Source organism: Oncorhynchus gorbuscha, linkage group LG11 (assembly GCF_021184085.1).
Source record: "Oncorhynchus gorbuscha isolate QuinsamMale2020 ecotype Even-year linkage group LG11, OgorEven_v1.0, whole genome shotgun sequence".
NCBI lineage: Eukaryota > Metazoa > Chordata > Actinopteri > Salmoniformes > Salmonidae > Oncorhynchus > Oncorhynchus gorbuscha.
Window position 1 is genome coordinate 5,196,289 of NC_060183.1, and position 17,108 is coordinate 5,213,396.

The 17,108-nt window shown below is 40.3% G+C and overlaps 1 protein-coding gene across 1 annotated transcript; it reads left to right on the top strand.

The window, feature by feature from the left end:
- Positions 1–2,471: 2,471 nt before the first annotated feature.
- LOC124047519 (microfibril-associated glycoprotein 4-like) lies at positions 2,472–9,766 on the top strand. Its single transcript, XM_046367820.1, has 6 exons — positions 2,472–2,690; positions 3,936–3,973; positions 4,115–4,306; positions 6,658–6,754; positions 6,909–7,076; positions 7,747–9,766. Exons 1-6 carry the CDS (start codon positions 2,618–2,620, stop codon positions 7,995–7,997), a joined length of 819 nt encoding a protein of 272 aa, XP_046223776.1. The 5' UTR covers positions 2,472–2,617; the 3' UTR covers positions 7,998–9,766.
- The last annotated feature ends 7,342 nt before the right edge of the window (positions 9,767–17,108 follow it).

Consider the following 17,108-nt stretch of genomic DNA (forward strand, 5'->3'; position numbering starts at 1 on the left):
TTAATGATTGGTTGGCAATAAAAACACCTTAATGATTGGTTGGTAATAAAAACACCTTAATGATTGGTTGGCAATAAAAACACCTTAATGATTAACACCTTAATGATTGGTTGGTAATAAAAACACCTTAATGATTGGTTGGTAATAAAAAAACTTAATGATTGGTTGGTAATAAAAACACCTTAATGATTGGTTGGCAATAAAAACACCTTAATGATTGGTTGGTAATAAAACACCTTAATGATTGGTTGGTAATAAAAACACCTGAATGATTGGTTGGCAATAAAAACACCTTAATGATTGGTTGGTAATAAAAACACTGTAATGATTGGTTGGTAATAAAACACCTTAATGATTAACACCTTAATGATTGGTTGGTAATAAAAACACCTTAATGATTGGTTGGTAATAAAAACACCTTAATGATTGGTTGGTAATAAAAACACCTTAATGATTGGTTGGTAATAAAAACACCTTAATGATTGGTTGGTAATAAAAACACCTTAATGATTGGTTGGTAATAAAAACACCTTAATGATTGGTTGGCAATAAAAACACCTTAATGATTAACACCTTAATGATTGGTTGGCAATAAAAAACACCTTAATGATTGGTTGGCAATAAAAACACATTAATGATTGGTTGGTAATAAAAACACCTTAATGATTGGTTGGCAATAAAAACACCTTAATGATTAACACCTTAATGATTGGTTGGTAATAAAAACACCTTAATGATTGGTTGGTAATAAAAAAACTTAATGATTGGTTGGTAATAAAAACACCTTAATGATTGGTTGGTAATAAAAACACCTTAATGATTGGTTGGCAATAAAAACACCTTAATGATTGGTTGGTAATAAAAACACCTTAATGATTGGTTGGCAATAAAAACACCTTAATGATTGGTTGGTAATAAAACACCTTAATGATTGGTTGGTAATAAAAACACCTTAATGATTGGTTGGCAATAAAAACACCTTAATGATTGGTTGGTAATAAAAACACCTTAATGATTGGTTGGCAATAAAACACCTTAATGATTGGTTGATAATAAAAAACACCTTAATGATTGGTTTGGAATAGTACCTTCCACAATAGAGGCGATGGGTGCAGTTGGTGGGTCCATGTGTTGTCTGGGGTCGGCAGCAGTACCGCAAGACCAGAGTCCAGCAGTGTCAAAATACCATCTCAGTTCCTGGTTGGCATGTGTTCCTTTAGAGCTCAAACACACTGGACTTGGAAACAACCATTCTCTCAACCAGCTTCATGAGGTAGTCACCTGGAAGATGTCATCAAGGCAAAGGGTGGCTACTTTGAAGAATCTAAAATATATTTTGATTTGTTTAACACTTTTTTTGGTTACTACATGATTCCATGTGTTATTTCATAGCTTTGAGGTCTTCACTATTATTTTACAACATAGAAAATAGTACAAATAAAGAAAAACCCTGGAATGAGTAGGTGTGTCCAAACTTCTGACTGGTACTGTAAATATAATATAATAATATAATATATATATATATATATATTTAAATGGACGCCACCAGGAGGCGTCTTTGTGACAGCTCCATTTCTGAAAATGTTCAGGGCCCCAAACTTTACAAGTTTACCAAGTTTAGGGAACATAATTTTCACATATCGCCTATATGGAAAAACTGTCTGTAACTATCTGTTATCATTGTCTACTGCGATTTTGACTAGCTGACCCAGATTGAGTAAGTTTAAAGGCACACTAATAATAGGATATTAAACTGATTATGGCTGGTAGGCCGAGCCTGGCAAACAACTTACTCTGCTTATCTTATTCGGCGTAACGTCAAAGTAAACACATGCAAGCTTCCCTCTTTTGATCGAAAGTGAAGTGAGTTCCTGAAAAAAACTGAAATGAGGCATTTTAGAAATAGTTTTTATATGTCCAAACTATGATCTCAAAGACTTCCCAAAAAAGAGAACATGGTGGTAGAACGTTTTGTTTTCATTGTCGATTTTCAGCAAAGTCGCATCATTGTAGCTTTATTTCAGATGTGTTCATGTAAACAGGATTATTGGGGAAATTGTTCTTCTTGTAATGCATGTAAACGTTTTAATGGAATATTAGACTGTCACAATAAGTGCATGTAACTGTACCCAGTGAAAGGGTGGTTGAATCAACGTTGTTTCCACGTCATTTCTACAAGCAAAATTATATGTTTTGACGTTGAACCAAAGTGGAAAACTGATTGTAATTGCAAAAATTGATCAACAATTGAGGATTGTTGTCTTTTTTCACTCAACTTTGAACCTAAATCCAATGACAGGGTGACATTTTTGGGTTGATTTCATATTGAATTCACGAAACCTGACAACTCAACCAAATGTAAATCAAACTAGACTTTGAACTGACGTCTGTGCCCAGTGGGATGTTTACAGACAAGAGTGATTCCAGGAATGATTAGTTATCTTTATTAAAGAGGCGTGGACCAGGTAATGTACTGAGTGTTGCAATGAGCTCTGGTTGTCTTTATAAAGTAATGTACTGAGTGTTGCTATGAGCTCTGGTTGTCTTTATAAAGTAATGTACTGAGTGTTGCAATGAGCTCTGGTTGTCTTTATAAAGTAATGTACTAAGTGTTGCAATGAGCTCTGGTTGTCTTTATAAAAGAGGTGTGCATCTTCGTGAGGCAGACATCTTCTCAGTCACTCATACAGGTAAGCTCATACACTCACTTATTTTCTTCTTTCTTTTTGCTTCGGGATCGGTGAGCTAACTGTAGGCTAATGCGATTAGCATGAGGTTGTAAGTAACAAGAATATTTCCCAGGACATAGACATATCTGATATTGGCAGAAAGCTTAAATTCTTGTTAATTTAACTGCACTGTCCACTGTCATAAACAAATTAGGCACATTTGGGCAGTCTTGATACAACATTTTGAACAGAAATACAATGGTTCATTGGATCAGTCTAAAACTTTGCACATACACTGCTGTCATCTAGTGGCCAAAATCTAAATTGCATCTGGGCTGGAATAATACATTATGGCCTTTCTCTTGCATTTCAAAGATGACGGTACAAAATAAATACAAAATAACTTGTTTTTTCTTTGTATTCTATTTTTTACCAGATCTATTGTGTTGTATTATCCTACACTCCCTTCACATTTCCACAAACTTCAGTGTTTCCTCTCAAATGGTACCAATGCATATCCTAGGCGACAATTTAGATTTTGGCCACTAGATGGCAGCAGTGTATGTGCAAAGTTCTACACCGATCCAATGAACCATTGCATTTTTGTTCGAAATGTTGTATCAAGACTGCCCAAATATGCCTAATTTGTTTATTAATAACTTTTCATGTTCAAAACTGTGCACTCTCCTCAAACAATAGCATGATGTTATTTCACTGTAATAGCTACTGTAAATTAGACAGTGCAGTTAGATTAACAAGAATGTAAGATTTCTGCCAATACCAGATTTGTCTCTGTCCTGGGAATTTTTCTTGTTACTTACAACATTTACATTTACATTTAAGTCATTTAGCAGACGCTCTTATCCAGAGCGACTTACAAATTGGTGCATTCACCTTATGACATCCAGTGGGACAGTCACTTAACAATAGTGCATCTACCTCATGCTAATCGCATTAGCCTACGTTAGCTCAACTGTCCCGCAGGGGACCAACCAATCCTGAATAATTTTTTATAAAATACGTTATATACCAGCACATTTGATATAGGGTACCGGTCCAGTAGACTTATTTGTACCTAATGAACATGATACGATTGTTTTGCTCAGGGGAAAAGTCATTCTATGGGGTCGGAAACGGGAGTTTCGATCCGATGGCACAACCTCTGCCTTAACTATTTAACCAATAGTAGCTTTCACCTGAAGAATACTGGTGTAAATATGCTTCACATCCATTCAATGTACTCTTTTTTTTGTCAACATTTTTTAGTAAACTATACAAAACGGACGTCTATCTCAACAATGATGGTAGGTGTTAATAAACCATTATTAGAATAAGCAGAAAACATTCGTAGACACTAATGTGAATATGAAATATGTATCTTTAATGAACCATCACTGGACAGTATTTACACTAAAACTGTTATATCCATCTACCCTGTTGTGCAGTTCAGCTTGATGCTGGTTCTGCTGGTCCCCGTGGCGGTACAGTCATCTCTGCATCCAGTGGACTGTAACGAGGTGTACCAATCAGGTTCTGGACAGAATGGGGTTTACACTATTTATCCTGCAGGATCCACTTCACCTGTCCAGGTGTTCTGTGAGATGTCGATGGACAGTGCATTTTCAGGAAAGTGGACGGTCAGTATCCAATATTTCTACCAATTTTTAAATACACGTATGTACAGTGCCTTGCGAAAGTATTCGGCCCCCTTGAACCTTGCGACCTTTTACCACATTTCAGGCTTCAAACATAAAGATATGAAACTGTATTTTTTTCCCAAAAAACTGAAAAATTGGGCGTGCAAAATTATTCAGCCCCTTTACTTTCAGTGTCCCACTTTTTGTGGGACACTGAGGTTAGCATGTCTTGGGGGTATGATATAAAATGCTAACATCAGCATGTCTTGGGGGTATGATATTTGTGTGTCTGTAACCCCCTAGCCATGCTAACATCCCCTGTTATTGTAATGGTGAGAGGTTGGGGGTATGATATTTGTGCGTTTGTTACCCCCATCGAACCAGCGAAGTGTCGTAGAGCAATGAATTCAGATTTCCTCCGTCTCGCAAAGATTGCGTCAGCATCCCCTTCATTTGAGGAAGACGACTGATTAAATATGTTTTTATAGGAACGTTAAAATAACTTTCACGTTACCCATTTACTGATGACAGAATGCATTTTAAACTTCAAGCACAGTAAAAAAGTGTCTACGACTTTAATACAATGACTTTATTGATAGAAGCGCAGTTACAAAACCGCTAGAGTTAGCTTCATGTGGACAAGCAATATCTATCGGCTTTGTACAGATGTAGCCTGAGCTGGAATGTGAAGCTAACTGAAGCTGGCTAGCTTTAGAAAACCCTGACTAGATCTAGCTTCAATCCTAGTATATCCATCAGGTGACATAGCAGGATATTTAGGTCTCTGGTAACCAAGAGGTTTCCAGTCCAATTTCCAGGTGTGGTTGAGTCCCAAGGGAATTCATAGTGAAGGAGTGGAGATTTTTCTGTCACACTTATCCTGTAAAAATTACAATAATTTACGCATTGTCATCATTTACAAGCGTGTACTGTAATCAGAATACAGCAGCATACTGTCATTTTATATTAATTCAGATACAAAAACAAATACAGTAAGTTGTTGTATATTTACTGTGTTTTTACTACAACTTTTAGCAAAGTTCATAAATGTGTTCTTGGTAAAAAAAGACTGTGGCCAATCGCTACCATTAACACACCTGGTGGTGTAGCAGGAAACTCAGGTCACTGGCAGCCAAGAGGTTATGAGTTCATATCCCACGTGAGGTTGAGTCTCAAGTCATATCCCACATGAGGTTGAATCCCAAGTCATATCCCACATGAGGTTGAGCCCCAAGTCATATCCCACATGAGGTTGAGTCCCAAGTCACATCCCACATGAGGTTGAATCCCAAGTCATATCCCACATGAGGTTGAGCCCCAAGTCATATCCAAAGTGAGGTTGAGCCCCAAGTCATATCCCACATGAGGTTAAGTCCCAAGTCATATCCCAAGAGAGGTTGAGTCCCAAGTCATATCCCAAGAGAGGTTGAGTCCCAAGTCATATCCCACATGAGGTTGAGTCCCAAGTCACATCCCACATGAGGTTGAATCCCAAGTCACATCCCACATGAGGTTGAGCCCCAAGTCATATCCAAAGTGAGGTTGAGCCCCAAGTCATATCCCACATGAGGTTGAGCCCCAAGTCATATCCCACATGAGGTTGAGCCCCAAGTCATATCCCACATGAGGTTGAGCCCCAAGTCATATCCCACATGAGGTTGAGCCCCAAGTCATATCCCACATGAGGTTGAGCCCCAAGTCATATCCCACATGAGGTTGAGCCCCAAGTCATATCCAACATGAGGTTGAGCCCCAAGTCATATCCCACATGAGGTTGAGTCCCAAGTCATATCCCAAGAGAGGTTGAGTCCCAAGTCATATCCCAAGAGAGGTTGAGTCCCAAGTCATATCTCAGGAGAGGTTGATTCCCAAGTCATCTGAATACAGCAGCATACTGTCACTTTACAGCGATAATACCCTTATTCAGCATCAAAAATACAGTTACTTGTTATTCTGTATTTTCACTTCAACCAGTAGCTGGTAGTGTAGTGTAAAATTACAGGATTGTTTTACAGTGTAGTTTTTCCTGACAAAACCAGCACCAGGACATAGACACAGTGTAGTTGAACCAGGACATAGACCAGACCACAGTTTAGTTGAACCAGGACATAGACACAGTGTAGTTGAACCAGGACATAGACACAGTGTAGTTGAACCAGGACATAGACACAGTGTAGTTGAACCAGGACATAGACACAGTGTAGTTGAACCAGGACATAGACACAGTGTAGTTGAACCAGGACATAGACCAGGCCACAGTGTTGTTGGCGTGTTCTCTTCTTCTTCCGTCTTTACACATAAGAACTGATTTCCAGTCAATAAACTAAACAATATCTCTCTCTCTTAATCAGGTGATTCAGAACAGACAGGATGGATCAGTGAACTTCCACAGGAAGTGGAATGAGTACAAGAGTGGGTTTGGGAGCGCAGCTGGAGAGTACTGGCTGGGTAAGAACTGAATTAATGTCTAGCCTCCGGAACATTCTCCTCTTAGAACCCTGTTCAGCAAATGAGCTCATCCTGTTTGTCCTAATGCATGTAAGTTAATTTGTCGTTGTATTCCAACAACACGGTGTGCTTCTATGCTGGTACTATTCTCCAGGGCTGGAGACGATGTATCTCCTGACTATGAAAAAGACCTATGAGCTGAGGGTGGACATGGAGGACTTTGAGGGGAATAAGGTCTATGCTCAGTACTCCACATTCTCTGTTGGACCAGAAGCTGAAGGGTACCCGCTAAAGCTGGGTTCATTCAAAGATGGAGGAGCAGGTGGGTGACAACTTATATTGTCCATAAAAACAATTCTAAGAAAAAGTGCCAAGAATATAGCAGCAGACAATAGTACCAGAAACCAATTCTAAGAAAAACAGTCCAAGAAAATCTGTCATTAAGGGTTCATAACTGAAGATTTGCCAGTGGAAGTATTATCATTAGGTTATCAAGTGTTGCTTTCCTTGTGTTTCTGGGCTGTGTACTTTGTTCTTATCCTCAGGAGATTCTATGACATCACAGTGGTCAGAAATCTCTGTTCTTATCCTCAGGAGATTCTATGACATCACAGTGGTCAGAAATCTCTGTTCTTATCCTCAGGAGATTCTATGACATCACAGTGGTCAGAAATCTCTGTTCTTATCCTCAGGAGATTCCATGACTTATCACAGTGGTCAGAAATCTCTGTTCTTATCCTCAGGAGATTCTATGACATCACAGTGGTCAGAAATCTCTGTTCTTATCCTCAGGAGATTCCATGACTTATCACAGTGGTCAGAAATCTCTGTTCTTATCCTCAGGATATTCCATGACTCATCACAGTGGTCAGAAATCTCTGTTCTTATCCTCAGGAGATTCTATGACATCACAGTGGTCAGAAATCTCTGTTCTTATCCTCAGGAGATTCTATGACATCACAGTGGTCAGAAATCTCTGTTCTTATCCTCAGGAGATTCCATGACTCATCACAGTGGTCAGAAATTTACAACGTTAGATAAGGATCAGGACCTTAACGACAGCAACTGTGGCCAGATATACTACGGTGGATTTTGGTACAACAACTGCCATTGGACTAATCCCAATGGGATATACGCGTGGGGGGAGTCTGCCTACGGTGTTGGCATCAACTGGAGAACATGGAAAGGCTTCACATACTCCCTGAAAAGAATGACCATGAAGATCAGACCAGCCACTGGATAGAAGGGAAACAGCTTAACTGTTAATTAAGCATCTCTATTTTCTAACAACATTTCTAAATCAACATTTTTAATAACAATGATTGCCATACAAAACATTTTTTCCCACCACTTGCACACATTACGTTTACCTAGGAGGTGGTGTCTTTATTTCTAAGTAAAGTTTGTGTTTGGGTCTTCGGGGGGTATCAGTGGGTGCCGCAGCACCCAGTACGCCATCTGATCTACTAAAAAGTGCTGCTTTGCCATAGCAACAGAAACCTGACTGCAGTGGGGATGATGTGACTCCTACCCATCCTCTAACTCTCTCTGTTTCCTACCCTAACTCACTGTCTGTTTCCTACCCTAACTCACTGTCTCTCTGTTTCATACCCTAACCAACTGTCTGTTTCCTACCCTAACTCACTGTCTCTCTGTTTCATACCCTAACCAACTGTCTGTTTCATACCCTAACCCACTGTCTGTCTGTTTCATACCCTAACCAACTGTCTGTTTCATACCCTAACCCACGGTCTGTCTGTTTCATACCCTAACCCACTGTCTGTTTCCTACCCTATAACCCACTGTCTGTTTCATACCCTAACCCACTGTCTGTCTGTTTCATACCCTAACCCACGGTCTCTCTGTTTCCTACCCTAACCCACTGTCTGTTTCCTACCCTATAACCCACTGTCTGTTTCATACCCTAACCCACGGTCTGTCTGTTTCATACCCTAACCCACTGTCTGTTTCCTACCCTATAACCCACTGTCTGTTTCATACCCTAACCCACTGTCTGTCTGTTTCATACCCTAACCCACGGTCTCTCTGTTTCATACCCTAACCCACGGTCTCTCTGTTTCATACCCTAACCCACGGTCTGTTTCACACCCTAACCCACTGTCTGTTTCACACCCTAACCCTCTGTCTGTCTATTTCATACCCTAACCCACTGTCTGTTTCACACCCTAGAACCCACGGTCTCTCTGTTTCATACCCTAACCCACGGTCTCTCTGTTTCATACCCTAACCCACTGTCTGTCTGTTTCATACCCTAACCCACTGTCTGTCTGTTTCATACCCTAACCCACGGTCTCTCTGTTTCCTACCCTAACCCACGGTCTCTCGGTATCCTACCCTAACCCACTGTCTGTCTGTTTCACACCCTAACCCACTGTCTGTTTCCTACCCTAACTCACTGTCTCTCTGTTTCCTACCCTAACCCACTGTCTGTTTCCTACCCTAACTCACTGTCTCTCTGTTTCCTATCCTAACCCACTGTCTGTTTCATACCCTAACCCACTGTCTGTTTCCTACCCTAACTCACTGTCTGTCTGTTTCATACCCTAACCCACTGTCTGTTTCCTACCCTAACTCACTGTCTCTCTGTTTCCTACCCTAACAAACTGTCTGTTTCCTACCCTAACCCACTGTCTGTTTCCTACCCTAACCAACTGTCTGTTTCCTACCCTAACCAACTGTCTGTTTCCTACCCTAACACACTGTCTGTTTCCTACCCTAACCAACTGTCTGTTTCCTACCCTAACCAACTGTCTGTTTCCTACCCTAACCCACTCTCTGTTTCCTACCCTAACCCACTCTCTGTTTCCTATCCTAACCCACTCTCTGTTTCCTACCCTAACCCACTCTCTGTTTCCTACCCTAACCCAGTCACTGCTCATCCATATATTTTAGACATATATTCTCATCCCATTCCTTAGATTGTGTATATTAGGTTTTGTTGTGGAATTGTTAGATATTACCTGTTAGATACTGCTGCACTGTTGGATCTGGAAGCATAAGCATTTCGCTACACTTGCAATAACATCTGCTAACCATGTGTATGTGAACCAATACCATCTGCTAACCATGTGTATGTGACCATTAACATCTGCTAACCATGTGTATGTGAACCAATACCATCTGATAACCATGTGACCAATAACATCTGCTAACCATGTGTATATGACCAGTAACATCTGCTAACCATGTGTATGTGACCAATAACATCTGATAACCATGTGTATGTGACCAATACCATCTGCTAACCATGTGTATATGACCAGTAACATCTGCTAACCATGTGTATATGACCAATAACATCTGATAACCATGTGTATGTGACCAATACCATCTGATAACCATGTGTATGTGACCAATAACATCTGCTAACCATGTGTATGTGACCAATACCATCTGCTAACCATGTGTATATGACCAGTAACATCTGCTAACCATGTGTATATGACCAATAACATCTGATAACCATGTGTATGTGACCAATACCATCTGCTAACCATGTGTATATGACCAGTAACATCTGCTAACCATGTGACCAATAACATATGCTAACCATGTGTATGTGACCAATAACATCTGCTAACCATGTGTATATGACCAGTAACATCTGATAACCATGTGTATGTGACCAATAACATCTGCTAACCATGTGTATGTGACCAATAACATCTGCTAACCATGTGTATATGACCAGTAACATCTGATAACCATGTGTATGTGACCAATACCATCTGCTAACCATGTGTATGTGACCAATACCATCTGATAACCATGTGTATATGACCAGTAACATCTGCTAACCATGTGTATATGACCAGTAACATCTGATAACCTATATACAGTTGTATATTGTCAACATTTCACTTTTCTTAAATAATTTCTCTATTTATTCTCAAATCAGTTTAAAATGAAAAACATTCCAGACTTTGTTTTGTTATTAAGAGTTTCAACATTGCGGAACCAATTGTATTTTTGTAAACTTCAGTTTACTATTTTTATTTAGAGAATAAAGACGAATGGACTAAATGACACCCCAGAGCTAGTACTTGGTTGTCAAGGTAACTGCTGACAAACACTTCTGATGAGCTTCCTACACCTTTCTACAGTCAATTTGGTCCACTCTTCAGCGGTAACCTCTTCAAATTCTTCAACGTTTGAGGGGTGTCCTCCACCAACTGCCGTTTTCAGATCTCACCATCTGGTCTGGTCAGAACAGAACAGTCCAAGTGTCCTCCTTTGAAAACCATTCCAGGGTGCTTTTTTGATGTGTGTTTGAGGTCGCTGTCCTCCTGGGAAAACCCCTCCAACCTTCAATGGAGACTTTAGTTTTTCTGGACACTGGGGATGAACATTGGACCTCCATCAACCACTGATAATGGGCTGATATTTGTGATGCTTTGGGCTTTGGGTTCAAGGCCCCCTCCAGTACCAGAGGCAGCAAAACAACTCAACAGCGTTAGCGACCCCCCCCATGGTTGACTGTAGGGAAGGTGTTCTTTTCAATAGTCTAAGTGCTTATTTTTGGTGATCTGGAATCACAGTGTTGATCTGTATTGCAAAAAAGATCTACTTTTGTTTCATTGGTCCACAGAATATTTTCCCAGAATTTAGTTTTTTTTCTTTTTTTCAATCAAGCTTTCTTATGTCTCCTTCAGCAGTGGGGTCTTCCTATGTTTACCAAAGACCATAGAAAAATAACACCCTCCCTACTTTCAAACTTGGAGGAGGTTCGATATGTAATGTTTTGAAATTAGTAAACTTAAGTTTGAAAATCAAATAACAATGTGTGGAATATTTTTTTTTTTTTCTTTTTTTTCCCTCCAACTTATTTTAGAAGAAATAGGGAATTACATAAGTTCAAGTTCATTCGGAGAGGATGAGGAAGGGATGTGGTCAACAGTCAAGACACATACATATTCATATACATTTACATGAAAGTTATTGGTGTTTGTTGATATTGCATATTAAACCACTAACAATGATAAGCCAAGCTTTTGAATGGACCAGAACAGACAAGCAGATCATTGGAAATTGACGTGATAATAATTGTCACTGCAATAGCAGTATTCTACCACTAGATGGGGCAATAACATTATTGTTATTGCTATTGTTAATATTAGTAGAACTACACAGAGTTCGAACCTAATTCCTCTTGATCAGAAATGGCATTAAATACTTTGTTTATTTATCTTGGAACAAACACAGTATTCAAGCATCACCAGGCGAGCCAGCACAACATAACATAAAGGGGTTAGTGTTATCACAAACCCTTCAAGCATCACCAGGCGAGCCAGCACAATAGAGTTCTAGAGAGAGCCAGCACAATAGAGTTCTAGAGAGAGCCAGCACAATAGAGTTCTAGAGAGAGCCAGCACAATAGAGTTCTAGAGAGAGCCAGCACAATAGAGTTCTAGAGAGAGCCAGCACAATAGAGTTCTAGAGAGAGCCAGCACAATAGAGTTCTAGAGAGAGCCAGCACAATAGAGTTCTAGAGAGAGCCAGCACAATAGAGTTCTAGAGAGAGCCAGCACAATAGAGTTCTAGAGAGAACCAGCACAATAGAGCTCTAGAGAGAGCCAGCACAATAGAGTTCTAGAGAGAGCCAGCACAATAGAGTTCTAGAGAGAGCCAGCACAATAGAGTTCTAGAGAGAGCCAGCACAATAGAGTTTTAGAGAGAGCCAGCACAATAGAGTTCTAGAGAGAGCCAGCACAATAGAGTTCTAGAGAGAGCCAGCACAATAGAGTTCTAGAGAGAGCCAGCACAATAGAGTTCTAGAGAGAGCCAGCACAATAGAGCTCTGGAGAGAGCCAGCACAATAGAGTTCTAGAGAGAGCCAGCACAATAGAGTTCTAGAGAGAGCCAGCACAATAGAGTTCTAGAGAGAGCCAGCACAATAGAGTTCTAGAGAGAGCCAGCACAATAGAGTTCTAGAGAGAGCCAGCACAATAGAGTTCTAGAGAGAGCCAGCACAATAGAGTTCTAGAGAGAGCCAGCACAATAGAGCTCTAGAGAGAGCCAGCACAATAGAGCTCTAGAGAGAGCCAGCACAATAGAGTTCTAGAGAGAGCCAGCACAATAGAGCTCTAGAGAGAGCCAGCACAATATAGTTCTAGAGAGAGCCAGCACAATAGAGTTCTAGAGAGAGCCAGCACAATAGAGTTCTAGAGAGAGCCAGCACAATAGAGTTCTAGAGAGAGCCAGCACAATAGAGCTCTAGAGAGAGCCAGCACAATAGAGCTCTAGAGAGAGCCAGCACAATAGAGTTCTAGAGAGAGCCAGCACAATAGAGCTCTAGAGAGAGCCAGCACAATAGAGTTCTAGAGAGAGCCAGCACAATAGAGTTCTAGAGAGAGCCAGCACAATAGAGTTCTAGAGAGAGCCAGCACAATAGAGTTCTAGAGAGAGCCAGCACAATAGAGCTCTAGAGAGAGCCAGCACAATAGAGCTCTAGAGAGAGCCAGCACAATAGAGTTCTAGAGATAGGTGGTGCTGTGCAAGGGTTGCTGTTTTCTCTGGCAAATGTAAAAATTCTCAATTAACCTACAACATACTTTCCGTGTGGTTTATTGTCCCTTCTTTGACGAGATCTCAACTCTGTGTCAATAGTTTACCTGTTCTTGCTGTGACACAGTGCTGCAAAGTCCTACATGTCAATTAGAGCTCACCTGTAAAAGATGATTCTCAATTAGGATGTAATATATATTTTGATACTTAGCTACTTACTGTCTTAAACCCTCATTATGAAATGTGATGCGTTATTCTTAACATTATCACTATTACTGGTATAAACATTTTAAAAATTGGGTATATCAAATGATTTGTATATATTGAATTTTATGTGCTGTGTCGAAACAGTATTTTACAGGATGTGTTGTTGATCCACAGGTTGAACCAATAGAAACAGTATTTTACAGGGTGTGTTGTTGATCCACAGGTTGAACCAATAGAAACAGTATTTTACAGGGTGTGTTGTTGATCCACAGGTTGAACCAATAGAAACAGTATTTTATAGGATGTGTTGTTGATCCACAGGTTGAACCAATAGAAACAGTATTTTACAGGGTGTGTTGTTGATCCACAGGTTGAACCAATAGAAACAGTATTTTACAGGATGTGTTGCTGATCCACAGGTTGAACCAATAGAAACAGTATTTTACAGGATGTGTTGCTGATCCACAGGTTGAACCAATAGAAACAGTATTTTACAGGATGTGTTGTTGATCCACAGGTTGAACCAATAGAAACAGTATTTTACAGGATGTGTTGTTGATCCACAGGTTGAACCAATAGAAACAGTATTTTACAGGGTGTGTTGTTGATCCACAGGTTGAACCAATAGAAACAGTATTTTACAGGGTGTGTTGTTGATCCACAGGTTGAACCAATAGAAACAGTATTTTACAGGATGTGTTGCTGATCCACAGGTTGAACCAATAGAAACAGTATTTTACAGGGTGTGTTGCTGATCCACAGGTTGAACCAATAGAAACAGTATTTTACAGGGTGTGTTGCTGATCCACAGGTTGAACCAATAGAAACAGTATTTTACAGGGTGTGTTGCTGATCCACAGGTTGAACCAATAGAAACAGTATTTAACAGGATGTGTTGCTGATCCACAGGTTGAACCAATAGAAACAGTATTTTACAGGATGTGTTGCTGATCCACAGGTTGAACCAATAGAAACAGTATTTTACAGGGTGTGTTGCTGATCCACAGGTTGAACCAATAGAAACAGTATTTTACAGGATGTGTTGTTGATCCACAGGTTGAACCAATAGAAACAGTATTTTACAGGGTGTGTTGCTGATCCACAGGTTGAACCAATAGAAACAGTATTTTACAGGGTGTGTTGCTGATCCACAGGTTGAACCAATAGAAACAGTATTTAACAGGATGTGTTGTTGATCCACAGGTTGAACCAATAGAAACAGTATTTTACAGGGTGTGTTGCTGATCCACAGGTTGAACCAATAGAAACAGTATTTTACAGGGTGTGTTGCTGATCCACAGGTTGAACCAATAGAAACAGTATTTTACAGGGTGTGTTGCTGATCCACAGGTTGACCCAATAGAAACAGTATTTTACAGGGTGTGTTGCTGATCCACAGGTTGAACCAATAGAAACAGTATTTTACAGGATGTGTTGTTGATCCACAGGTTGAACCAATAGAAACAGTATTTTACAGGATGTGTTGTTGATCCACAGGTTGAACCAATAGAAACAGTATTTTACAGGGTGTGTTGCTGATCCACAGGTTGAACCAATAGAAACAGTATTTTACAGGATGTGTTGTTGATCCACAGGTTGAACCAATAGAAACAGTATTTTACAGGGTGTGTTGCTGATCCACAGGTTGAACCAATAGAAACAGTATTTTACAGGGTGTGTTGCTGATCCACAGGTTGAACCAATAGAAACAGTATTTTACAGGGTGTGTTGCTGATCCACAGGTTGAACCAATAGAAACAGTATTTTACAGGATGTGTTGTTGATCCACAGGTTGAACCAATAGAAACAGTATTTTACAGGGTGTGTTGCTGATCCACAGGTTGAACCAATAGAAACAGTATTTTACAGGGTGTGTTGCTGATCCACAGGTTGAACCAATAGAAACAGTATTTTACAGGGTGTGTTGTTGATCCACAGGTTGAACCAATAGAAACAGTATTTTACAGGGTGTGTTGCTGATCCACAGGTTGAACCAATAGAAACAGTATTTTACAGGGTGTGTTGCTGATCCACAGGTTGAACCAATAGAAACAGTATTTTACAGGAGGTGTTGTTGATCCACAGGTTGAACCAATAGAAACAGTATTTTACAGGATGTGTTGTTGATCCACAGGTTGAACCAATAGAAACAGTATTTTACAGGGTGTGTTGCTGATCCACAGGTTGAACCAATAGAAACAGTATTTTACAGGGTGTGTTGCTGATCCACAGGTTGAACCAATAGAAACAGTATTTAACAGGATGTGTTGCTGATCCACAGGTTGAACCAATAGAAACAGTATTTTACAGGATGTGTTGCTGATCCACAGGTTGAACCAATAGAAACAGTATTTTACAGGGTGTGTTGCTGATCCACAGGTTGAACCAATAGAAACAGTATTTTACAGGATGTGTTGTTGATCCACAGGTTGAACCAATAGAAACAGTATTTAACAGGATGTGTTGTTGATCCACAGGTTGAACCAATAGAAACAGTAGTTTACAGGGTGTGTTGCTGATCCACAGGTTGAACCAATAGAAACAGTATTTTACAGGGTGTGTTGCTGATCCACAGGTTGAACCAATAGAAACAGTATTTTACAGGGTGTGTTGCTGATCCACAGGTTGAACCAATAGAAACAGTATTTTACATGGTGTGTTGCTGATCCACAGGTTGAACCAATAGAAACAGTATTTTACAGGATGTGTTGTTGATCCACAGGTTGAACCAATAGAAACAGTATTTTACAGGATGTGTTGTTGATCCACAGGTTGAACCAATAGAAACAGTATTTTACAGGGTGTGTTGCTGATCCACAGGTTGAACCAATAGAAACAGTATTTTACAGGATGTGTTGTTGATCCACAGGTTGAACCAATAGAAACAGTATTTGTTATGCAGGTGAGTGAGGACCCAAAAGCGGTTTAACAGAAACAGTGTCCTTTAATGTCAAAACACAGGGAAGACATAGATCCTCTTCAGATGTACAGATTGACAAAATAGACAACCCGCAGAGAGGGCGACAAATAAATCATAAAGTCCTCTGATCTTTATAGAAGAGTCCCCTTCTAGCAGCAGAGGAGAATAGCAGGGTTAGCGGCGACAGACTGCTGGTCTCTCCGGGTAGGCGCGGGTTGTATAGGACAGAGATACCTGATCACACGTAGCATCAGATGAACAGGCAGATTACGACAGGACGGGACAAGAGTGAAGCAAACGAGACGATAGTTTGGTTCTGGCATGGGAAACTCAAACGAGAATCTGACAAAGACAGAAGCAGAAACAGAGAGAGAAATAGAGACCTAATCAGAGGGAAAAAAGGGAACAGGTGGGAAAGGGTGAACGAGGTAGTTAGAGAAGATGAGGAACAGCTGGGGGAAGGAAAGGAAGAGAAGGTAACCTAATACGACCAGCAGGGGGAAACGGAGTGAAGAGAAAGAACAGGAACAAGACATAACATGACAATACATGACAGTACCCCCCCACTCACCGAGCGCCTCCTGGTGCACTCGAGGAGGAAACCTGGTGGCAACGGAGGAAATCATCGATCAGCGAACGGTCCAGCATGTCCCGAGAGGGAACCCAACTCCTTTGCTCAGGACCGCACCCCTCCCAATCCAC